This window comes from Anguilla rostrata, chromosome 5, assembly GCF_018555375.3.
Source record: "Anguilla rostrata isolate EN2019 chromosome 5, ASM1855537v3, whole genome shotgun sequence".
Taxonomy (NCBI): Eukaryota; Metazoa; Chordata; class Actinopteri; order Anguilliformes; family Anguillidae; genus Anguilla; species Anguilla rostrata.
The window spans coordinates 43,482,967-43,509,485 of NC_057937.1; the positions used below are offsets into that span (position 1 = coordinate 43,482,967).

At 44.3% G+C, this 26,519-nt stretch overlaps 1 protein-coding gene across 6 annotated transcripts in view; it reads right to left on the reverse strand.

The window, feature by feature from the left end:
* The window catches only part of mindy2 (MINDY lysine 48 deubiquitinase 2), a 30,432-nt gene extending 4,681 nt beyond the window's left edge, over window positions 1-25,751 (reverse strand). For 2 of the 6 annotated variants that reach the window (XM_064336384.1, XM_064336383.1), the window contains exons 1-8: window positions 24,726-25,751; window positions 21,503-21,560; window positions 14,649-14,713; window positions 6,341-6,499; window positions 5,656-5,758; window positions 4,457-4,599; window positions 2,901-3,074; window positions 1,269-1,448 (exon numbers count right to left, since the gene is read on the reverse strand). In XM_064336384.1, the coding sequence (XP_064192454.1) occupies window positions 1,269-1,448; window positions 2,901-3,074; window positions 4,457-4,599; window positions 5,656-5,758; window positions 6,341-6,499; window positions 14,649-14,713; window positions 21,503-21,560; window positions 24,726-25,649 (1,806 nt within the window). In that variant the 5' untranslated portion in view covers window positions 25,650-25,751. Of the gene's footprint in view, window positions 1-1,268; window positions 1,449-2,900; window positions 3,075-4,456; window positions 4,600-5,655; window positions 5,759-6,340; window positions 6,500-13,564; window positions 14,094-14,648; window positions 14,714-21,502; window positions 21,561-24,725 lie in introns of those variants that run through there. The other 4 variants (XM_064336385.1, XM_064336387.1, XM_064336386.1 and 1 more) reach the window with 4 other exon arrangements.
* Window positions 25,752-26,519: the final 768 nt, after the last annotated feature.

The window sequence follows — 26,519 nt, forward strand, 5'->3', positions numbered from 1 at the left end:
CTCTAAAGAATCTGTTTCTAGGTGGTATTATACAAACATATACTACACACTGGCCTGATATTTACCTCACTCCATTTGAGGCAAAGTAGACAGTAAAGGACAGCAGTATACCTATTCCAGGCAAACTATCATTTCAGAATACAGCCAATTTCCAGGTCAGTATACAGAATCGTAGTTAAGATGGATCCTCTTAAAGATCTTTTTATGACACAGAAGGAATTTACTTCTGTCTGCAAAATCAATTATTTTGTGGTTCAGTGGGTGACAACGTATTCTAGGTCTGTCCATTAGCAGGTTTCTGAAACCTCACAATCTTCCACACAGGCTTGAAGGGCAACTACAGCCTCGGAAATCTGAATAAAGCAGTCTCAAGCCATCTGTAAAAAGTAAATATGTTTTGGAAAATTACACACTGGTTAAGTAATGGGGTGGATATGATAAACACACACCGAGAAGACAGTGTTTCTCCGCCTGAAAAAAAATCACATTAATTGATTCTGTCACTGTCTCTTGCAGTGATTTAATTGCTGCTGCTGCTATGCCATCATTGCTGATTATATCCAATATGACAAGTGTTTTCTTTTTTGTTTATACATTTGGCACCCAACATGGGGCTGAGCATCTCCAATTCCCACCCTAATTTGGAATGGCCAATCATCTGAAACCAGAACCGCGTTCGTGCTGCGTTTGGGAGTGTAGACATCCATGGTTCTCAAAAAACATGCCAACTGACTCTTTACACACTGCAGACTACACCTAAGCTTGCACAAAGTGGAGTCAGAGGAAGACCTTTCATATTTGGACCATAGGTGCCTAATCAACCAATAGGAGTCACCAGATAGTGATGCAATTGTGCATTGGCGCTATGGAGCTACTGGACAGTCAGCACTGGCATGGTCTGGATTTTATCCGAAGGCCGTGAGGCTCATCTGTGCACCACAGCGTAAGTACCTTAACCAAATGAGCCACCCTGCAGCCCTAGAGTTTTTTTTTCCACAAATAAAACGTGCTCCTGAAAAACTGAAATAAAAGCTGGGATGTTGAGAGATTGAGTAAAGCAGATGGTCCAACCATACACTCTCCCAGGGTTTACCTTTTTATGAGAGTCATTCAAGGCAGATGAGAACCTTGGCTCATGGTTTCAGTTTGGCTGAGAAGTGATGCGATTTAGTAATTCTGTTGCTGTTGCTATGCGTGATGAATCAGAAGTGCGTCGCAGACTACAAACTCGCACACCCCCGCGTGTGGACCCGCGGTCCCTCACACACCTGTGCTTGTGCGGCGGCAGCCGCCTGCTCCTGCTCCTGGTAGAACTGCGAGGCTCGCCGGTCCTCCTCCTCCTGGAGCTTCTTGGCCAGCTCCAGGTCGCTGATTCCCTCCGGGACCTGCTCCCAGTTCAGCTCCAGACTCTGCTGCTCTTGCTGAAGCGACAGGGCCATCAGGTAGTCCTGTGGGGGAGAAAGCACACCTTTACCCCCCCAGTTTGGATTCAGCAGTAACTGCTCTCACAGGTGAAGCGCTCCCCCTGCACGTGCTTCAGTGGGATACAATTGGGGGTAAAGCCAAATGCGTCCCGTCACTGTTCATTTCTCAAACCAGCCATGTTTAAGCTACGCGGCTCAGCCTGTGCTTGCAGTAAAAGCCTTTACAGACCAAGCCACTAGGGAGCACCTCCATTTTTACTGCAAAAAGTACCCCTATTATCAGGACTGTTTCCAGTCCCATCTCTAGGCTCACACAATACACTGTGAGAGGAGGGGATAACAATTTTCTCAATTTTGCATGGGCTCCTCACTGTGTTTTAATATTAATGTCCGGCTAGCCCGATTGTCCTTTGCTCCACCTCCCCTGGGATAAGGGTGTCTGTCCTAGGCGCACATAATGAACGGTGATAGGGACAGAGTTTCGACCATGCTGTAACCCCCCCACTGGGCGAGGCTGGACCCCGCCACGCAGGGTAGGCCGCGTCTAACGTGCCAGCGGAATTCTGGGACGCTGTCGGGCTGACAGAATACTCAGGGGGCTCGAACAACATGCATTATTAAAGAGCCAATCTGGCCAGAGAGGGGGGGGGGGGGGCGTCAGATGCTCAGTCTAATCCACCGGTAAGGCATTCAGGCATGCAAATCGAGAGAGAGGAGCGCGGTGAGGACGGGGTAATCCAGCGATACGCAGGGGAGGCTTTTAGCATCTATTATTGAAGACTTTTTTTTCCCATCTCTGCAGGATGTGTGCCCGGTCAAAGCTGGGACAGAGGAGAAGGGGAAAAGAAATGGCGCTGTGGCTTAGCTGTGTTCAAGGTTTCTCACAGTGCTGTATGTTCTCGAGCAAGACGTGTTTCACTAACGAATACAATGTGTCCACAGAAAGATTACATGGAACACGGTTTTTGGTTGCGTAGCTCGAATAGCAATGATTTAAAGAGCACCCAGGGCTTTTCTCCCCGGCGCTAAAATAATTGGAGCTTGAAACTCATTTGAAGTTTTCTGGAAACAGAACGTCAATAAGTATCCGAAAATGAAGCCTGGGGCCAGTGTTAAATTGGTGGTGTCCAGCGCACACCACGTAAACATCTTTTCATAGAGGCTTGCTTCATCGACCACGTTTTAGTTCTCGTTTTGATAATTTAGCAATAAATAACTGCTAAAAATAGTTAATGATATGGTTCAATCCACCACCACGCAGCACTGAAACAAATGAAAAATCTAGACCCAATTTGCTGACAATACGTAAATTTGCTGTCACTTATCTTTTTACATGTGTACTCTATATAATCTGGGCAGTCGTCTTAGATAAGACCATCTTTTAGTAAAGTGACGTAACATCCTTGCGGATCCGTTTGCACACACAGAGACAGGAAGCGACCAGCGCAAAGCCCCAGCCCGACCGCGGGGTCTGACCTGGTCGATCTGGTCCTGCTGACCGCGGTAGACCGTTTCGGGGTCGGAGGGCGGGCGCAAGCGGAACTCGGAGTCGCAGAAGTTGCCGTCCCCGTCCACGTTGTGCAGGCTCTCCCACACCACCTTCTCCTCCGTCAGGAAGCCCTGGTCGGTCACCAGCAGGTACAGCTGGCCCTGCCGTGAGGTGAGAGAGCGCCCGGTCACAAACGCCACCGAGGGCGGAGTCCGCCACCCTTCTGGGCGTGTCACACCACACACTGTCTGACACCGCGCCACTGCCTTCTCTACACAGAACCCGAATCACAAATATGTACACTGTTCGACGGTTCTTTAAATAACTCATAAAAATATGGAACGTTTTCAAATGTTGTTAAGCGGTTACAGACAAATCATTCCACGGCAAAGAAAAAAGTCAGAAAGACTTAGTTGTGGCTAGAACAATAGACAATGCATCCAATTAAAGACCGGCTTCTCTGCAGAGGATAAAAGCTTTTATCTTTGATTCAATGCCGGAGGGCATTCATCACGATGACACGTGGAGTAAGGACATGTTCTGGGAAGATGAGCGGGGGGGTAGGGGGGACGGGGGGGGGAGTGTTGTGTGCTTATCAGGGACCTGTGCTCGTCTCGTAGATTAGCTCACAAAAGCCAGAGTGTACAATGGCTGGCTCAGCACTTCCTGCCAAAGATAACAGGAAGAACCTGTCCCTGAGCCTGTGCTAATGTTTATGGAACCAGGAGGAGAGGTCGGGACATGGAAATGGCGGTGGGAGGTGTTTTGATGGGGGAGAAACATGGACTTCAGCCCCTTATAGCTGGCTCTATAAAGGGAAAGGGTACCGGGACTAGAGGACAAAGCACATGATTTATTCATCAGAAAATCCATCAGCACAATTATAGCTTCCTCCTGGGAGTTTAACAGTAGCGTCTGTGGGCGTGTCCCTTTGGCCACTTGGGATTCAAACACAACACTCAGGTTTGGAGCCCAAAGCCCTAAACACTACTCATGGAAGAGAAGTCCAAAGGTATGAGGATTTTTTATATATAGAGGTGAAGCAAGAGTTTACATGCAAACAAGGTTCAGTTAGTGACTTATGGCTGAGGCCAACAGAAATCTTATAAGACCTACAAGCTATGTACGTTTTAACAGACAAAAAGCTGTTCCCTACTGCTAAACCCTACAGTTGAAATAAAGGAGCAAAATGAAGTTCATGTTCAGCAATATCATGTAAAATCCATAATTGGCATTAACTGCTTCAAAAATAAGGTCAAAATGCATTGGTAGTTACATGTGTTCCTAGGAGACACCAAAAACAATCCAGAACAATATTAAAGCTACAATTTATTATGATATATTATATATATAATATATATACACATTATAAATTAAACATGTAATATAGCTACTATATGAGACATTTGTAACCCCTTCTTGTAACCTTGTGTCCACCAGAGGGCCTTTCTTATCCTTTCACAGAAAGACTTGATGTCAAATAAAACAAAGCAGTTCTCAATAGACATATTTAGAATAATCGGGTGGGGCTCCAGTGGTTCACCTTGAATTTGGTCATGGTGCTGAAGTGGTTGTTCCTGAAGAAGACGCAGAGCTCGCCCTCCTGCACGCTGGACGTCAGCTCACACAGCCCGTGGTACGTCAGCTGGGTGGCTGTGCTGTTCAAGAAATGCTCTGCCACGTAACCTGCAAGGAGAGGAGGGAAATGATCACTGGAGCAGAGATACACAGAGACACACGCAAATATGGACAAACACACAGAACACAGAGACACACAGGCACGTAAAGACAAACACACTGAACACAGAGACACACAGGCATGTACAGACAAATACACAGAACACAGAGACAGACAGGCATGTACAGACAAACATACAGAAGCACACACACACAGGCATGTACAGGTAAACAAACAGAAGCACAGACACACAAAGGCATGTAGAGGTAGACACACAGGCTCATAAAGACATATTGTGGACAATGGGACAGACAACAGGCTCACAGAGACTGAACCTGAAAGAACCCTAAAGACAAACAACTGAGTCAGATAAACACAGGCACACAGCAGTGAACAGCAGGAAACATACACAGGCACATAAGCAGAGACAGACAGACACCCATACACTCATAGGGTCACAGGTAGACACGTGTGACTAAGAGACGGTCGCAGACACAGACCGACACACTGAGACTGAACGACAGAGCTCCCTCCCATCAGCTGCTTGTTCCCACAATGATGGATGTGCACAGAGAAGCCACATGCAACGAGCGTGCACACAGACCAGCCCCAGTGAGAGCAGGCCAGGGCGAGATTAGATCTGGCCAGGTCTGGAAACACGAAGGCTCCGAGAGTTAGCCTGAGCTCGGGTCCTGGAGGGACTGTGTGTCCGCAGGCCGTCCTCCCAGACAGACGTTAAACCGCCCGATTCGACTGATTATCCGCCTGATTGAATCAACGCGGTTCCCCTCTCTCTGGTCCTGGGAGGGCTTTCGCTTTAATAACTGAATAGCCCTCCGGCCTCACGGTTCCTCCAGGGCCGGAGCTCCGCAGCTCCTGGTTCGTCTGGTCGGGAAAACACGCGACGGACAAAAAAGAAACGGCGAAGGAGGAAAAGGAGGGGCGGGTCATCTTTTTTTTTTGTTTTGTTTTAATTCGGGCTTATCGAGGGGGCCTGCGCGCACCGTCGCCGGGAGAGGACAAAGGAAAGAGGAAGAAACGAACGCGCTCGCAGGCCGGCCCACCTTCCCCGGCCAACTGGCTGCTCTCGGACTGCTTGCAGGAGATTATCTTCTCCACCAGCTGGTTGTAGCTGCAGTTCCCCACCGCCCTCACGATGTCGTCCATCTGCGGAGAGAAAGGGACGCAGCAACCGGTAAACAGGACCGACCTGCCGTCCTGCTGGATGTCTGCTCTTCATCGGCACCAGCGGCATGCCACTATCTGAAGGACACCGCTCTCCTTCGTCCTCCAACGTGATCTGGATTCTTTCCCCATAATACTACACAAACAGACAAGTCGTTAAGTTATCATTTATGACCGCGTGGGGTAATTCGTCCTCTGCATTTGACCCATCCTAGCTACGTAGGAGCAGTGGGCAGCTGGGGACCGACTCCAGTTCTGAGGCCAGTGCCTTGGTTAAGGAGTATACCTAACCTAGCATGCATGTCTTTCAGTGTGGGAGGAAACTGGAGCACCCGGTGGAAAACCCACACGAACGACAACCCGGAACCTCGTTCTTGTGAGGCGACAGTGCTGACCACTGCGCCACTCTGAGCCATTACACTGCAAAACGCTCTGAGAATTGTATTATGGGGTAGAATGAAAATGTTTTGGAAATGAAGAACCCCGCTGAGAAATGGAGATTAACATTGCGGACAAGGAGGCATCGTCAGAAAGAGGCAGACGCTGCAGGACTCTGTGACCCACCTGGGGGTCCACCAGCCAGCCGTGGTAGAGCGGGATGTCCAGCAGGTCGAAGACGATGCACTCCGGCGTGTACTCAAACACCCGCACCCCTGTGAACTTCACGTTGACGTCCAGGCCGGTCTGGAGCTTGTGAAGGACCGCGATGGCGTCACTCATGTTCTAGAAGGACAATAAGAGTGGGTTAATCTTCATGAACAGATTCGTTATCATCATAATCACCACTGTTAACATGATAAAAAGTCTCCAAATTTCTTCCACTACCATGCCATGCTGACAGTCACAAACAGAAGGAGAACCGTCTCCCATCACAAGGAGCAGGTAATGGAGATTACAGGGCAACTGAAGGGCAGTGCTGCACAGCGAAAGCTAGCAGATGAGAAGTCGCTGTGTGAGAGGATCCATTTTCAAGCCCTGGCTCGAGGCACTGAAATACATTCTCCCTTTCACACTCCAGCATCCTAAAGAAGACCAGCCTGCATCTGACTCGTGGAGCTGTGTGTGTGCATGTGTGAGTGTGTGTGTGTGTGTGTGTGTGCGTGCATGCGTCATAGTGTGTGTATTTGTGTGTGAGAGAGAGAGTGCGTGTGCGTTAGGATGGGGCGATATGTCAAAAGTTTTCTATTGGCCACTGTCACCCCTGCAATCGGTGATTGCCATGTATTCGTCCTGTGGGTGGGGTGGGGGGTACAGCTCCATGTGGTGCAGCTCCACATCGTGGCCTATTTATTCATTTATTAAATTTGGCATCTGAAATCCCACTTGAATTTGTAATGTCCAATTCCCAAACTATTTACAAGCATACTCATACCGCCCTTGCTACCAGCTCGGAGGAGTGTAGATAGATTGCGGTTTGCCTCCGAAACGGTATTAAAAATACACCTGCCTTTGACTTAAGCTATGACATGTGATCTTTCTTTCCTGATCTGTCTTTACTGAAACAGTATTCCAGCTCTTCTCCAATTAGACAAAATAAACAACCTTGGGATCTTTACAGCCTATGGGTTTCAGGGAGCGCAGCAGGGACAGGCTGAACAGATGTCCGACACAATTTGAAAATAAGTCCTCTGATTAGTCACCTGGTTCATTTCTAAGGTTAAAAAAGCCCGTACTAGTCATTCGTGATAAGCTGCGTCCAGCTATGGGCTTACGGAGAGGTCGCAACATTCCGTTGGAAAATTCCGAAACTATTCATTCCAGACCAGTTCCGTACTGGCTCTATCGCTCTGGAAAAGCTGCTGTTGGCTGTGCTTTCTTTTCGGCGTCTAGTCCAAACGCGCACAGGTCCCATGGGGTTTCAGAGATAGGCAGGTACACAGTATGTAGATTAGATAGCGGCACCTCACTCAGCCAGCAGAGTCAATACTGTGTGCTTGTGCACGTGCGGTCGAACTTGAACATTTTGTACAGACCGACCTACAGAGACTGGCGGACCCACAAAGTGGCTGGTTGCAGCTAAAAAAATAAAGGACTTTAAATCGGCAAAAAACTAGTAAAAACAAATGCAACATTGATGGATTCAGCCCATTGCTGATTCGCGATGTATTCTTCCAATCGCCTAACCCTTGTGTGTGTGTGTGTGTGTGTGTGTGTGCGTGCATGCATACATGTGTGTGTATGTGATCATGCGTGCAAGCGTGTGTGTGTGCCTGTGTGCATGTGATTGTAATTGTGTGTGTGCGTGTGTGTGTGTGCAGATGTGAATGTGTGTGTGTGTGTGTGTGTGTGTGTGTGTGTTGGAGGGGAGTCTGCAGGGCCAGGGGCTAGGGGCAGCCCCTCTGGGTGGAAGCATACAGACTATTGTGTTTTTCATTCTGCGTTTTCGTATGAAACACTGCGTTTGGAGGGCTGGGAAGGTGCAGACTGTCCCACTCCGCACCTCACCGGAAGGCTCTCTCCACAGCCTCTTACCACCACATCCGTTTTGTGTGGATCAGGTGTCAGTTGTTGGGGATTAACTCAACATGTGCCACAGGGCATCACTGCCTGCACTTGACAAGACTATCAGATGATGTCACATGAGTGGGAGGTGATCTGTAATAACTGGATGGCTCTATCCAGCTGTTTTTGCTCAGGTTTCAGGAATCAGGAGCCCACTCACCTAATGACAATGATACTCTTTCTCTTTACACACTGTGCACTCCTGGGCAAAAAAAAATGGGCCAAGCCCAAAATGGCAAAAAATGAAGCTTTTAATGGTCTTAACATTAATCATTGGTCAGAAAATTAGCAAGAATTCAACAAATGCACTCCTGAGACCTCCTGTGCCACCATTTGCTCGTTTACTTTTGCTGCAGTAAACTGTTTGGGGAAAAGCTAGAAACAGGGAAATTCACTTATACAGTAGACAAATTAACATTATGTCAAATAAAAGAGTCATGTTTTGTATTTGGTTGCGTATCATTTGCATGCCATGACTTCCTGATGTCTGTGACCTATCAACATCATCAGAGTCTGGACATCTTATTTTCAGGTTGTCCTACAAGCGATACAAAAATTATTGGATCTCTATGGGAATGGGGGGCGGGACTAGATTCAGCTGTAAATTATGCTGATACAGTATAGAACACATTTGTTGGCTAAACGGCTTTAAGTCATCAAGGGTCCAAGGTATCAAATGACCCTCAAACCACCGTGCTGCTGCCAGATATGCAGTAGATACTACAAGCATTGTTTCTCCTGATTAATTTTCCTGTTGAACACACTTTCTTGGAATGAAATGATTGCACATTCTTTAGGCTAATTAGAAACAAAATCTCAAAGTAGTCTTCTGTTTGTAAAAACTGTTCGCAATATTAGACACATGTAATTAAAAATACATTACTTTCACATAAATATCAAAGCAATGGGGAGGTCTTTATACACATCTTCTAAGGGTATTAGTTTCCAGACTTTCCAAATTTATGCTGCATATCAACAGTATGCAGCTTGTATTAACATACCATACAGAAATCTGGCATTACAGAAGTTTGGATATGAAGCAGAGTGCTTTGCCCGCTAGCTATAGCTTTCTGTATTGCATTGGTGGGGGGTAGAAAGTACACATTACAGTCCTTTTGATGATGTAAAAAGAGGCAATTCACAGCACAGAACACTGGGCTTCAGTGCTCAGCACAGTACATTGAATACAGATATCTAGTGAAGTGATTGCTCTTTCAGTTAGCGAAACCCCATCATGTTTATTTAATGCCCGTCCCCATTGTGGTCCAGCTGGCACCCAGCCTGGTATAGAAGCAAGCTTGGCACTCAGACATGGTACAGTTAAGTGGCGAACAATGTAAAGGCATATTCCTACATCACAATTTTCCGTACTTGAACTCAAACAACAATCACTAATTTATATCCAATACAGAATTTTTTAATGTTAAAACATTTTTAAGACTTTAAAAGCCGGAAGGAACAGGAGGACAGAGAGAAAGCTTTTCAGACACACGGACAGAAGTGAAAGTGTGAGTCAGGCCCAGAGCAGCAGTACCGCCAGACCCCGTCTCCACAGACGCGTGCAGTGAACTGGCTGGGGACACGACGGGCTCGGCACTAAGCAGTGTGTCCCTGCCTGGAGACACTGTGATATTGGAAATGGCTCTCCAACCATAACCCCCTCACCCCCACCTCTGCCTGGCCTTGCTTTGTACCCACACTGGGGCCAGCTTTACTTCACAGCTTCTCTGTTCTCCACCCACCACAATGGACCTCCACCTCCACCCCCCCCCCCCCCACACACACACAAAGTCTCTGTGCTCCCCTTTCCCGCTGATCTCTGCAAAGTGCTACTGCCCTGTCTCCATTCACACTCTAATGGGTGAATATAACAGTCATCATTTTAAAGAAAAACATAAAGCCGGAGACACAATCCCCATGTCCCTCACCCTACCGCTTACAATTCCATGCTTGTTCGACACTAACTTTATACATGAATGCCCCAGAACTGGGCAGCCACTATATTCATGGAGGCCTGTTTTCTTCACCCTGAAGGTTTTTGCTCTTGGCATTAGTCCAGAAGGCCAGCAGCAGCGTTAGAATTTCCAAAAAGCTTCCGTCTTCCGCATTCATGTTCGGCCATTTTCTCTTATCGGCTATTTACTTACTGCTGAGACATCTGCAGAATACCACTGATCAGGATTCAGTGCTCAACCATCTGTATGCATGTGTATCAAGGGTGGGTTTGTTAAAATGAAAGTTGACCACAACTTGCCATTTCATCTTAAGCTTTGGAAATTTGAGCTCCTTGATGGATTTTTCAGGCCCTTCTTCCTGTCACATGTTCCTGTCTTTGGGGGGGGGAGGGAGACAATCTGGACTTGTAGTCATCACTCATGGCTGCCAATGGAGAGTCACACACAGTCTGGGCAGGACTGGTCTGTGACTAACACCAATCTGCTCGTCCAATACCCACCCCCACCCCCACCCCCCCCCACCCCCCACCAAAAAACTCTGGCTGCCTAGCATTACACAGGGATTGAATGGTGTTACCCTTGGAGTTTCCCATCCAGCTTATAAATAGCCCATTAAACAAGAGGCTCTAAACTGCTCCAGGTTCCAGGCAAATCCTCATTTGAATGAGCTCCATAACTTCAGCTTTTCAACATCGCTTCATTTTGCCACAAAGGTAACCTGCTCCTATCAGAATATTCTATTTACAAAAAAAGACAAATACTAAAAACATACACGACACATATGTATGTATGCTTTTAAGGAACATGAACGCATTTAATCTATTTATTCAATTTAGGGTTGAAACTCATGAGGAATTTTCTCCTGCAAAACATCCTTGATTGAAACATTATGCAACTGTAGGGAGCAAACTTCTTTTAAACATTCTTTTATTCTTACCCATTTTTTGGTCCTGCACTCACCACTGAAAATGTTTTGCACTCAAAATGCCCTCTGGCTCATGACTGTAAACTCTGCACACATAAATACTCAAATTCGAATGTCGTAAAAACGTATATCTCAAACAAATTAGTTCATAATCTGCGATGGCTTCCTTTTATGGTGCTGTGCACGTGCAAATGGAGCCAGCAGGAGCTGGCCGAGACACACCGTTACAAAAGCATTATGCAATTTCAGTGCCTGTCCCATTGGCCCGCTGGAATACTGGTGCGGGAAACACCTCAGTGACCCGACCCAGAGTTCAGCCTGCCGCTCCGTTCCCGGAACCCCCCGAGGTACCGGTTGCAAAACACTGGAAACGTCTCGCACATTCAGACAATCGGCACTACAGCAAGGCAACAATGTGCGGCGAACACAGATTAATGCGCAAATAGTTTACACATTAGCTCACGTTCTAGAAACAGCTTGCTCCCTAGCGATACAATGAGCAATCTGTATTGGCAACGCCACTATCAGACCGATGTCATATCTTTACAATGGAAGAGCTGCTTGAACATTGAGGGCTAGGTACCCAGGTCAGTGTAGTGGCCTTTGACTGCCTTTCTGAACTCGACAGTATGCATGAGTAAGCTTCTCCTGTTAGGTTCCCAACATCATTTCCATGCCTTCAGCCCTCACCCACACACTCCTGCCCGCTGTTCCACTGCGACCCTCTAATCCAGCGCTTCTCAAATTCGATCCTGGGAGACCCCTGTGCATGCTGGGGATTTTCCCTTACCACAACTGCACTCCCAGAATTTTAAAGAGCTGTCGTTTTTTCTTAATGATGCCTTTTGTAATTCATTTTGAGGACTTATTACTCTCTTAAACCATATTATATCATAAATATCTATGCATGGTATGAAGAATAAAATTCCCATATTCACATTTATCTTATTTTGATACATTCCAAAAGACTGCATAAAACAGGTTTAAAAATGAGTTAAATTACTGATTGAGGTAAATGAATAAACTCCTAATAAGTGAAAGTGTGTACACCTGGCCACTAAAACTAACCATTTGGAAAACTCAAGAACTCAAAGGCAAGGCAATGATAAGGAGCCAAACCTGCATTCTGTTAATAAGACGGAAAGGAACAATTATGAATGAATTTAAACGCGTGTTCAACAACCTTAATTAAGCAAGAGATTGGCTGCAAAGCATACAGAGATGTCCCTCAGGACCGAGTTTGAGAACCACGGCTCTAATCGCACCCCTGAGCTACTCTACGGTCTCCTTCACACTCCCCGCCACGGAAAAGCATAGAGCGCGAGACGCACTGCGCTCGCGTCCACAGAGAGCGCCTGAAAAAAAAAAACAAGACGGAACATCTGCATCATCGCCGGTCTAATCCAGAATCCGCCGTGCAGCGGATGATTTTTTTCTGACGCTGCCATTCGGGTTTATAAATAGACGGAGAGCCAACGTTCGCGATTACTTCAATAACATAACTGCTGCAGATCGTGCTTTCCCTGACTGCTCAAATGAATAACAAGCGAAATGAAATCCACGCTTTTTACTATCCGCTTGGTTTTGTTACTCGCTCAGTTCCTGACTCCTACGAAGGCAGGCTCTGGCAGCACTTGACGCTATAAAGATACATCATCTTTCTGACTTGGCTATGCTGACGCAGGCTAAACAGGCTATGTGGAGCCAAATATCTCATAAGATGATGAGTGGTTTGTTTCTGCAACAACAACAACAGTAATAGCTTCTGCCTGAACTCTAACTACAAAAAGCATATGGTTTGACCTATATGGCCCTGGGAGACCTCTGCTATACAACACATTAGTGACTCTGAGTGTAAAGCCATTAGCCTACATCATGATGGAACAAGCAGTGTGCGAACCTTGCAAAGTTAATCTGTAACCGGGCCTCAAGTTTCATGGTCTTACTGCTTTTTTCAGCTCGTTTCTAAGCCAAAGCTCAATAAGTATGGAGAAAAGAAACAGGAAAAGCAATGCTCCCACTATCTGAACATGGAAAATGACTGACAGGAATTTTAGGCTGCAGTGAATTCTACAGCCTTAAAGTCCACAGACACACACTATGGTTTATGCGGGGAACATTCAGTATAATAAATATGAGTGCACATTAGCACACTTTTTTTGTCTGCAGACTCTGACGTGAGGACAGTCACAGATGTTTGGGTTTACGCTGTAGAAACGCTGAGATTAGGGGCAGGCGGGGAGGGATTGAGCGCTGCCCCGCCCACATTCTGCTCATAAACAAGGTATGAAAACCCAGGAACAGCGGCTGTCCCGCCCCGCCCCCGCCCCCGCCCCCGCCCCCGCCTTCTCCCGAGCCAGGCTCCGGCCTCCATCTGAACCCATCTGTGTAGTCCTGAGCACAGGCAACAGTCTAGTATGACAATCTGAACCCTGTGTTCCTGACCTTATCTGACAAATGTTATGTAATTATGTATGTGGGGCTAAGGCCCTATGTTCCCTTACATTAACATTTCCTCAAAATGCTTCTGATCATGTTCTTTAGCTAGGATTTCATGCTGAAATGCAAACTGAAAATATACAGCGAGTTCCCTAATATTTGGGACAAATACATTTTTTCTTTATTTAGCTCTGTGCCCCACAATTGTAGATTTTTTAATCAAACAATTCACATGTGGTTGAAGTGCACATTCTTGGCTTTTATTTAAGGGTTTCATACACTTTGATTTCACCGTGTAGAAATTACAGCACTTATTATACAGCACTTTTACATAGCTTACATAGCCCCCCATTTTAGGGCAGCATAATGTCTGGGATATATAAAAGTTTCGTAAATGAAAGTAGACATGTTTAGTACTGTCAAATATCCTTTGCTTGCAATGACTGCTTGAAGTGACTGTGACCCATAGACATAACCAGGTGCTGCTCTGCCAGGCCTGTATTGCAGAAATATTCAGGTCACAAACAGTACACAAACATTATGGAGCTCACAGTAGCTAGTGAAAAGTGAAAGAAACCACACAGAGCACCGGGTCCACTGGCGAAACGCAGGCTTTGCTTTAGCAAATAAGTTAGCGTTGTTGTTTTGCATAATGCTGCGAATTGCATAAGCGCAGCTACCACACGGGGAAGATGGGTGGGCAGTGATAAAGAGGGCATGATTTTCAGGGACTGTGGATGTGCTGCTCTCACACCTAGGAGGTCTCAAGATGTGCTGTCTGGCTATGAGGTAGGAAAGCCTGGTCCTGCAGACTGCAGGTTGAAGTGGCAGCAGTCTTTCTGATTTTTGTTCCGTACATGCTCTAGGGCACACGTCTTAATCGGATATTGAGTGAGAGCCTGACTGTTCAGTCTGAATAGTGAAACAGTGAGAACCACCTGCACAGGGTCACCAGTGTTCAGTAAGCCTGATACAGAATGCAGAGCAGAGAACGAGCTTGTATTTGAAGACAGAAGAGACAAGGTCATAGCGGGTAGCTGCAGCCCCCTACCTGCTCATAGTTCAGCCGCTGAGCCTCAGAGATCTCTTTGGGTTTGGCATCTAGAATGTAGTCGCCTGCAAACAGAGAGCAACAAAGAACCACCAGTCATCAGGAGACATGGTAATACCATTCTGCGGCATTAAAAAAAAAATACAGCAAACAGGTGGTGGGGGTGTAAACCTTGTCGCTACGCTATAATTTACAATGCCGTGCCATTATCAAACTGCTTATTTTAGCCAACTAAAAGGTGGAGGAGGGTTTTTGTTTAAACGCCTGGTAAGAAGAGCGTTGCATGGAAAACGCGGGCCAGCTGTTTGCAGGAAATGCCTGAGCTGACGAGCAGGTGTGAGCACGCGTGGGGAAGAGGGCGAGGGGGTGCCGAGAGCTCCGAAAAGCGCGCAGGCTTTGCGCTGCCAGGAGAGGCGGCAGCGGCGGCGGCGGCGAGAACCGCGGCGGGAGAAAGCGGCGCTCCCGCTTAATTGCGGTTTGAGCCGAGAACAGCAGGCCTTCCCACCAGCGCTGGGCCGCCGAGTTCATCTGCATGCACCTGTCACACCCCCACCCTGATTAACATTCCATTCAACTGCCCCTCCTGAAATCAAGAGCAGAGCAGAGGCATACCCTGCTGAGAGCAACCTCACGCTGCCATAGAAAAGCTCACAGAAATATGAGGCCCATCTCCTGTAACACAGAACCTCGCTGTGCATCATGGACTATTTCCTATGTAAAATGGCGAAGGATTACAGCACATCCACTCCTCAGTGGATATGCCATATTTTTAAAAGGCATTTTTAGCATTTTGACATAAGAAAAGCGCCTTGGTGATATTTTTCAAGATTAGCGAACCCTTTCCAAAAAGCACCTTTGACGCCTGTTTCGACTGTAGCACCCATTCCAACAGCCCTCTTTTAGCTTTATCTTTGTAACACAACCTCACTGTTACATAAACACCTTCCCACATTGCAAAATAGAGAACCTCACTGTAACTGTAAATTGAATGCACCTACATTTGTGGGATGTGTAGTGAAAATGTTCTGCTCTCGCTGACGGTGTTTTATGTATTTAAATGTATTTACTTGTCAATAAAAATGCAGTTATAACCATCAAAATGGAGATACAGCTGTATTAGAATTCAGTTCTAGCAACATGTTAAATTTGGCCCATTTGGCCCTGAAGAGGACACAGGAAAAGTCATAGTCTCACTCCCCCCTCTGAAATAATGCACCAGCAGACTTTTCAACTCACTGTTACACTGTGACTTATCACCCACAAGATCCCAGTGCAAAACATGAGAGAGGAAGTCTGTCAGCCGTTAACTCCGAGCGGCAGTGCTTCGCTCCATATCGAGCCAGACTCAGAGTCTGAACCCTGAATCGCCTGTCCGGTTTCGGGACATTTCATCACAGGGCTGGAGAATGCGGGCCAGCCACGGCGCTGTCCCGCAGCCGGGCTTGGACAGCGTCTCCCTGGCTCCCCGTTTCCCATCCAGCTGATCTGTCAAACGCATCCCCCCCGATTCTCAAAGCCCTTATTCTCCACCCACGCTGGCACCGCTAACCTTCAACACGCAATGAATGCTCTCATTTAGCCCCTCTCTAAAGCTGTCCTGTATGTGGCCCCGATTGGGTCCAAGTGACTCTTTAAACGCGGCAGAGGCTGCTGCGCCCCAAATCTCTCTGCTAATATGCCCTGCAGCAGTGGCTAATTCAGTGTCTTAAAGAGCTGGCAGTAAATATGTTCTTATGGGCACTTTTTGCACAGATCATTGATTTTTCCTGGTGAGGAAACAATAACAAGTTTATGAAGTGCAAAGTCACGGAACAAAAATTATCTGCTCCCCTGGACATTACCAAAGATAAATGCCCACGCTACACTCCAAACCATTAATTATGTCCTTTCAGCCACTTGCCCACGTGAGAGATTTCTGGCTTCACATACTCACTTAAACAGAAATTTATGGGCGCACCTTTGAGGGCAATGATATCACAAACGCCTCTCCGAGCACTTCTGTGCAGAGACGAACCAAGCCGACAGGCACGAATAAAGGTCTGCAATTTACAGCTAGACAATGGCAATAACCGTAATACCGCAACATGGAAAATATACGGTATGACAGATGCCGAAAATTGGGGAGCATTCGCAGGGGAATAAAGCTTAAAGCTCCTATTAAGTGACTGCTCGTAACCTGCGGTTTTCACTTTGAACACGGCGTCCCACAGAGAAGCCGAGGCCGGCTTCAAACGCCAGATGCCGCTTTGTCCCGAGCCGACGGTGTGGAGTGGAGCTGTAATGACGGGTTACTCAGCCCTCCCCACGGCGAGAGGACCGCGAGAAGAACAACATTAAAGTGCCCGTCACCCTGAGCAGGACAGGCAAAACCCCAAATTTGTCTGAAGCATCCACTGGAGGCTCCCCTCAGCCATGGATGTCCCAGAAACAAAGTATCTCAAGCAGGCAACTCATCATCCCTCAGTTAAATGGTTAGAGATCTGGTGGCGCCAATGGTCCTCAAAAATAAATGGGAAGGTTTGGCCCTCTCAATATTCTTATTACTGAACAACGAGCTTCTTTCAAAGTGTCTGAAACATTATTTGGGCTTTAGTTCAGACTCTTAGTTTCAAAAAAACCTAACATTTCCAGGACAAATGAATACAGGAGAGGTCTCCTGTCTTTTGTGGCGTTTTTGGTGAAGTACGTTTTTATCCATTTGTTGTTCAGAGCAAAATGGGTCCTCTTTTGTAATGCGTGCCTTTTGATTGCAATTAATTAGCCATGGGAACACTGTGTACAGACATCACAACTGAAGCTCCGCGAGTAAACAGGCACTTTCGTTCACATTAACGGCTAAGTGATAAATATTATGCGGATATTCAATATCCAGCTTGGTACATGTTTTCGATGGTTCGCCTGCTTATTTGATTGCCTCCTAAGCGATTACATTAATTGCACACTGCATAATATAATCTGTCCCACTGCATGATCTCAGTGAGAATTTGCTGACTGAATAGCCTGAGTAGGCTATATATGGCAAATGAGTAACTGGTGTGCACTGTTATGGCACACCAGAAGGTAAATGTTTATGTTTATTATCTCGAAGAAAACATTTCTGGATTTTTTTGTAACACCTGGGGAAAGTAAGGCTCCTATGATGTTGTAACTGCCTGCACATATACTTTCCTGCCACTTGTCCACTTGCGGTCAAGGCCAGTTCTATCCAGGCACACAAACCCCACCATCTTGCCACAACAGCAGGAGTCTTGTCCGGCCACTGTGAAATGTTCCCTTTCCAGATGCCAAGTGTGCAATTTTACTGCCTGCTGTCACAGTAACTCGGCTTGCTAACATCCATATAATGCATCTCCACTTTCACTTGAAACTATTCACTGGTGATTGGCAGTTATTTGTGGCGTCTTGAGGAAAAGCATAAATTGGAATGGCAGTGGGTTGCGTGTATGGAGGACGTCTACATTACAGGCTGGAACATGAGGATGGGCTCAAACCACTGAAAGTTAACAACACACTCATAGCATGGCCGATCTGGATCCATTTCAGGGCTCATAAGCTCTCGCATTACTCAACAGCCCACGCTTCATATTTCACTCAGCAACACTTGGTGGGCTTTGCTTTGGTTTGTTCAGGGAAATTCCAACTGGAAAAACTGAATGGAAATGCAGTCTTTGAGAAGCTTTCTGTGGCTTGTGGCTATGGGCAACAGTGGTTGAGGACTGGTCAAAAACCGAACTTGTACCGTCATGAACCTCGTTGAGATATGGCAGTGTGGCTGGGCTGCGCAAGCGGCCATCACTGGCGGGGGGTCTTGGGGGTGTCTGGTTGCACGACAGATGGACGTCTGCGCGGCGTAGGTGGACAAACATGCCGCAAGGAGGGGAGCAGCGGCTCCAGTTTCTCATCTGTCAGCAAGGGTTGGGCCGGGGTAGTCCCCAGGTCTGGGGCAAGGCCTCGGTCCGTGCCCCAGCACACTGCTCCCACACCTCAACACTAGGCCTAGCACACGGGCTGACTCAGCACTCACATCCCTCTGCACTTGATGCTTTCAATCAACAACGTCAACTAAACTGCATCAGGGCAGAACTCCCCTCCCCTTCCGTCAACTTCAACATTTAAGTCTGCGTGCACGTCAGTTGCAGGCACAAACCCAGCGTTGGCAACTCGCTGATTTTTTCTACATATGGAAAGAGTTTAACGATGCTCTAGCCTCGTTAACATTTAGAGGGCACTAGATTAGATTTTGTATCTTTACCAAGTACTCCAAAAATTAACAACCAGTTAATGTGTTTACCATACCAACGTACTTCAACATGGAGGTCATGCAGAACATCAACTTTCCTGCTGGATAAAATCCAGCTGTACCCCTAGCTGCAGCCTGTATTACTTTTTTGTTGTACATCTGGAGACTTTTTTCTCTTTTACAAAGCAATACAGCTCCAACCAGTGACTGCAGTATTAAATAAATATTAGGAGATAAAATCAAGGTTTGTATAGGCAGGCAGCAGGGTTGCAAAATAACAAATAAATAGAATATTTCTGAAAATTTCTTTTCTGAAACATTTTACAAAATCTTGCTAAATAATAATGGTGCCAGTTAAGGGATGGTTCTATAAAGGACTTTGTAAAGGCTGGAACAAAAGTCTTTACCTAATTTGAAAAGTCATGTAACAGAGCCAACATCCCCCTCGCATGTCTTTGTCATTTCTGTCCAAAATCTGTTTCCTATAATCAGCAATGCATTTGGGTGTTCATATGTCTGAGCATGAGGACAAATTATAGGAACATATTGTACCATAATCCTAAAATACAACTTATGGATGTTTAAACCTTAGAAAGGCATAAATCCTAAAAGATGTGAAAATATATTGAATTGACTGGACAATTTGAGAGCTTTAAACAAACAAAATAATAACCACTGCCTAATTAATCATGGCTTTATGCTTTAGGCTCACATGTTAGAACACTGATTTTTCTGATTTGCAAAACAGATATTCCACCTCAGTCAGATGCTGAGAGGCAAATGGGCTTGTAGTGTTTTGCATTCACTTCTAAGTATAAATCATACTTCAGACATATAGTGTACAATTCTGTCATGTTTCTATTGAAAATATTCAAAATGATTATTAAAAATAATCTCTATTCCTTTCCTAGAGAATCACAAAAGAATGATTTGTTGTTGAAAACCTGTTAAGCTAAGAAATACAGTTCATGATTGCAGCCATTCAATCCACGAAAGTAAAACAAAAATTAATTTCTGGAATTAAGAACAGGTCATCATTTCACATCTTAGCAAATAGATACCCTGGCAAATCTAACCTTGGACCTTCTCGTTCAAAGTATTCACTGGTATGGGCTTTTAGTATTCCATCTGAAAGTTTAGTTTGCCAATGCAACATCAATGTAGATTTGGAATTATGAAGCTTGTATTATCACAATAAAAGCATTCATATACAGAGGTACAAAGGGGAGGAGAGATAAGAATCAACTGGCAATTGATAAGTATGGGTTTAATTAAACAGCCAAATCTTGAAGATCTTAATCTTAATGCAATTTGTTTGTTTTCTTTAGATTAGCTATGTTGCTCATAACCAATTACCCATGTAGACACAAATGAACAATGTTATGAATTTATACCCAATGACAATTTACATCAACAACCCCCCACAAAAAACTCCATACAGTATAGCCAAGTTGGCTTCAACTTCAAGCAGGACTAACAAGATAAAAACCTATTTTACGGTTAGAACTTTTCCGATGCCATGTTTGACATTTGCATGCAAGTCAAAACCTCAGTTATTGTTGAAAAAAATAAGAACATTTCATGTAACAAGAGTGATCAGCCATAACTTCTGTGTCCATAATTCTCAGCCATCCTTTATTACGGCCAGACTGGGTTTACTGAGCCAGTCGGCAGTCTCATTTTGTGATGCAGTAAGTAAGCTGCTGTACAGATATCTTCACTGGAAAAAGCACAGCATATTATACCTACTGTACTCTATTGAAGCTTAACACTCAGCCATGGATTTACTAAATGGAATTTATGTGGCAGGTCAGTTTTTAACTGAAACCCAGTGTTGCCTCACAATTGAAAGAGAACACTCATTTTTTATGGCTAATTGATAGTTACACAGTACATACATTAAAGGAATAGTTCTCTTTCTGGAGTTTTTTTTCCATATTAGCCTACTTCAGTTTTAGTGTTTTCGATTGGCCCAGACACTGATTGTGTGCATTGAAAGATATTTTCCATTTACATGTTTCCTGTCGGCTTGGTGACCCGTTGGCTTTACAATGATAAGTATAAGGCATTTGGAGACGTGCAGTCTAAGGCAAGAAAGTACATTTCAAGTCACTCCAAGGCAGCTTGTACCGGGATGTTATACCTCCAGAAGTATGTATGTTTATTACCTGACTACTCTGCAAAAAAAACTATATTAATCTTTGGTGAAGAATAATTTCCTATGGTACATGCAACCTGGCTCAAGGAATGAAGTATGGCACAATATAAGAACTGATATTTACTTTTGAAATAGCGAATAAATACTGAATAAATACACTGTACAAGCTACTTTGATGTTACCTGAAGTGTATTTTTCTTTATTAGACCACGAAGCCCTGAATGCCCTATACCTGCTTTTGTAAGGCTGACAGGCTGGCAGGTAATCAGAAACATCTGTGAATATCTCAAATATCCTTCAATATCCTGCGCATAAAAACCATCTGGGACAATAAAAACCATACAAGCCCATAATATTTAAAAAAAAAAACCCAGAAGGTGAACTATCTCTTCAGTCGAATCTAAACTTGTTTTTGCCTATTTTAAATGGAGATGGCGATACACTTTGTGCACTCACCCAAATATTCCATTAGTTGTTCAGCAGTTATAATCTCCATCATTGGTGGCATCTTTACCTACAAGACAACCAGAGGCACCATTCATTGGGGTTCCATGCAAACAATGGGAAACAACAAATTACGAACAGATTAACACAACACGAAGCCAAAATGATCAAGCCACAACTGAGACATATTTTCTGTTTCTTGTTCAGGTCCATGGCATACCATACAAAACATTTGAGTCACATGCTGCCATGTCGGCATACATTTCTGTTCTGGACACTGTTTTTGTATAACTCAATTCAAATTCTGTCCTCAATATGCCATTTATTTTCACAAAGAACTGTCTGATTTAATTAACACCCTGCATGTACCAAAGACAGAGGTGCAACTGGTGAATCTGATGTTAAAGAAAAAAGATGAACAACATCAACTAACCAGTCATCCATCAAAGACTGTAATAAAAAAACTTTCTGGTGTACATAAAGGAAGTACAGATTTTAAAACACTGGCTGAAGACTGATTAGGACTTGACAACTAACAATAGGTGCTGAAAGAAAACAGCTGTCAAAATGCATGATTCAACCAAAAATTAAACATAAATTCTGATAATAATGGCTATAATGTTCCAAATGAATTTGTGCCGTATTGCCAAGAAATAAGAAACTGAATGGAGAATGTCAAGCAATTTAAATTAGTCATGTTTTCAAGATTCAGGAGCAATGTTCAAGGAAAGGGTGACAGAAAAATGATTAAGGCTACGTGTTTACAACATAAGAGCCCAAAAGAAGCTGTCCCCTAATTCTGATATCTTCCCTGTGGCGACACTCTGAGATATCTGGAGGGTCTGGATGTGTCACAATGCTGGAGAGCAGGTCACAGACGTAAAGCGGAATAAAAGAACGATCATTTAACAAAAGGTCGAGCATTATCATATTGTGGCCTCCTGCTCCTTACCGTTATTCAGTCACTGTAAGTTCATAGGGTTCGGGTTTAAAAAACTCATTTGTTTTCTACACATTTAGGGTGTTGTCTTAGAACTCAGAGACAACTTGTCAACTTTTCTTCTCTTCTGCATTTTTTCTTTACTCATACAACTTGCAAAGGCCTTTCCCACTAGGTTGCTGAAAGTCAAAAGTAAAAAGCTGAGCATGACTGAACTGACAGGCTAACATCAGAATTGTGTAAATGACTCACTTATGAGTGATCTAAATTCAGCTTCACCCTATATCCCCCACTGGCAAAAACCGAGTATCTACCATAACATCTTTCACAGTAGCAAAGATTGCTGTATTTGCTGGATTTACACCTAGAGGGCAATACCTGAAATATGAACAAAAATAATATTTACAGGACAAAAGACCAGGACCGCATCAGAGCTTCACCCTCAGGCGGCCCACTGTGCATCAAAAACATCTGACTATCCCCGAGAAGAACAACTGCCGAAGCAACGTGCTTGAGACGGATTCCATGAAGAAAATGATCATGTCACAAGCAAGAATTTAACACAACGTAACAAATCCCTTTCACTACACATTCCCAACAATTGCTCATGACTGTCACTGCCGTTTCACATCCTCCTTTTCACTAAGGAGCACCTTCACAACTAGTTTGTAAATGATTTGATTTGAATACCAGTCTAACAGTTTGGTTAATGGTACATCTGACATTGAGAATCAAACGAGGATGCAAATTACCTTTTTTTAAAGAGGAGCTTGATTCTAACAGATATCTGATTCAGATAGTTTTGAACTTTGTATTAAACCTGCTAATTATGAAAGACCACAACAGAGGAGTGTTTGGCCTTCTGGGGCTATTTAGAACTGAAATTGGATGAATATCTACAAAATTTGAGCAGTCTATGAAGATTTGCCTCTACTTAAGGCTCCTCCTCCTCTCAGTTTGTTTCCGCTAAATTGTTTCCAAAAGGACAGCGTCACCCTCAGACAGACACAGCACTCAATATTAGGCTATACTCAATTTGAATGGCAATTTATTTTAGTTTTTTGAAAAACACACCAAGTACACCATGCCTGTATTATTAACAATACTTTCTCATTCTTCAGTGAACATCTGCAGCAGGTGAACCTCTGGTAGTACAAGCACAACTCAACAAGTTGTATTGTAAAACTAACTGAACTACAGCCGGCATCTTAAAGAACCTGGATTAAAATAAACTTGACTTTGCTTGCCAACGAATGTGTCCACTCTTCTTGGAGTGAGCAACAATGGCTCATTGCAATCTATAATAAACTAATTGGTAAAACTGTTGAGGAATGACAGAATAAATGATAAATTACATATAATTTAAATTAGGAATTTCTTTTTAACATAAAACCGTTCAGTATTGTTTTTGAAATGATTCTGAACGTGTAACATGGATAAAGTTCCATATTATCTTTCCATATAAGACCACAGTAGCTTTCAAAAATGCAGCAAATGTTGTAACCTAATGTCTGTTCATTCCTCATTCCTTTCATGATTGTACCCATTTAGCGTCATGGTGCCATCTAGACAAGTCTAATCGGGGCAATTGATTATAAATCATTAGGTTACCTACTTTCTCGTGCAGGCACGTTCCATTTGAGATGGATTTAGTTTTAAAAGCACGGCCTTGAAATCAAGGCAGGAATTCCCAATTTAAACTGAAATATAAATAAACAAAAAACAACTTATTCGTTTGGTCTTTTTAACATTTATTTAGGAAATTGGAGCATTAAAACTGGGAAATCGCCTTCAAATCTAACAAACGAATTCTGGAGAGTCAAAGAGCTTATATGGACATGCGGAAAAAAAATATTTGTCTAGTCATTAAGAGTATGTTTTCAAATATGATGCCCAGAGAATCGGAAGAGGCGTGTCTGTTCTATTGATTATGTTACTGACGGGCAGGTTGCTTAGGACATTTAGCCAAATTAAAGCTCAAATGCTCATCGACGCCTACTCGAATGTTTAGAGGAAATGTCACTTGACTAACTCAGTCAGCTGTTGTTTTCCACTTCCACTGCCCTAACAGTTTCACTGACCGTTATATGATTACTGCATATGTTGTTTGGATCGCAAAAGAAACTACAATTAGACCAAATTAAAGAATTAAGAACAAAACTTTACGACAATGCTTGTAGGCAAGTAGCCAACTGTAAGCATAACGCTTTTTCAGCTTTGTGATTTACAGCGATGATATACATTTCTCTAACTTGGCTTAAATGAAGTTATCAGTTAATTGTGCCAGTTGTTTACCTTCCACGCCAGCAAAAGGACATTCATAATAGCCAGCAATGGACACGGTCCGTTCTCGTTCTGGGTAATGATAGGCGTGTTTTCTTCCTTCCATTTGATCCACTTGATGTGATATATAGATTGGCCGGCGCCCCGATCCTTGCTACATGAGACTTTTGCTTCATCAGCCCCATACTCGTCGCTTTGCAAAGCAATAGCCAGTACACTGTCCTCCATTCCTTCACTGTTGAGGTCAGAACTGGGACATGAATTCAGATTTGAGAAGGATTCCAATGAATCATAGCTCCGGGATTCACCCGCGGGGCTGGGGTCACTCTCAGTCGGTGGCCCCTCGGAAACAACATGATCACTGCAATCCAACCCCCCTGGTTTGGCGCTTTTCAAACTTGTTTTGTTCGGGCACAACGATGTCGGTGGAGATATCTTCGCCGGCTCCTGCGACCCACACTTTGCAACCCCAGCTTGTATATTTGTAATCCTTGCAGTCGATTCTTCCATCATAGAAGGTGGATCGCCATCCGCTCGGTTGTTTACCAACTTTGAGGTGGCACCCTCACCGTTTCCTGGAGCCAACAGCAGGCTGTGCCCCATACCGTTGCTCAGCTGATCTCTCAGTTCCGATGACGACGTCTCAGAACAGTCGCTGGGCTTGGTGATAATATTTTGAACCGGGAGAGGTCCGGCAGTTTCCAATCCAACGTCTGATTTTGTCTCACCAGTGACAGCATTGGCAGTGCTTGCTGATAAGGGACTACTGGCGCTACTACTGACCAAAGTACTGAGCGTAGACGGCTCACTATTCTTGCAGCTATCGGTAGCTCCTTTCACTACTTCTGTAACCTTTATTCCGCCTGATTCCCCGCTTATTGTGGAGCACGGAGCACCTTCCCCGAGATCCCGATGCAGGTTTGCATTTTTCTCCATTTCGGACCCCACTGATGCTACTCTTTATCTAGATTGCGGCTCCTGCTTCGCCTCCAAAGACGCCATGACATCTCTAGCTACCTAGCTAACTGACGTCACTGTAAGTGGGACGCCTCTTCTTCAGGTCAAGGAAGGGCAATATTATGTAGAAAGTATTTTAAATGCTGCTTTCCGTTAATCTAATTAAATAATAATTTACAACTGATATCTAAGCGGTAGGAAAATCAACCAGATAAACTGCGTTGATTTTTATTTAGGTATCTTTTCATATGAAGAGGAGGTGCTTGATTATCATATTTATCTTTATGAAGTTTTAGGAACAAATTGAAAGCCTGGCGCAAGCAGTCATACAAGTCTACGCGTTTTCCACAGACCAAATGATCATCACTTTTAGGATTAATGTAATTTGATAATTAGCGTGTCTTGCACTGGAAAGACTTTGCAATATTGTTACTGTCATTGATGTCAACTCTTTTCCATCATGTTTAGCTACGATAAATTAAAAAAAAGCCTACGCAAGTTCCGTTATGTGCCCGTAGGCCTAGCCTACCCTTAATCAACAAATTGACAGCCCTATGAATATGAATCGGATTGCCTATTATCCTACATGTTGTTTGCGAATATGAATATTTTAGTTTAATTGTGAATATACTATCGATAATTTATTCTCTATCTATAAATGAAAACGTGTGTGGTTGGGAATAATGATGGCTATTATCAAAGTGGTTTACATAATAAAATAGCATGCATGAACCACGCCCAAATAGGAGACAATAAAATGGGGTTTTCGTTTTCTTTTATTAAAATGACCCGTTAAGCTATTTAGAGTAAATCAAGTTATATATTTGAAAAAAATAATCTAAGTATTTC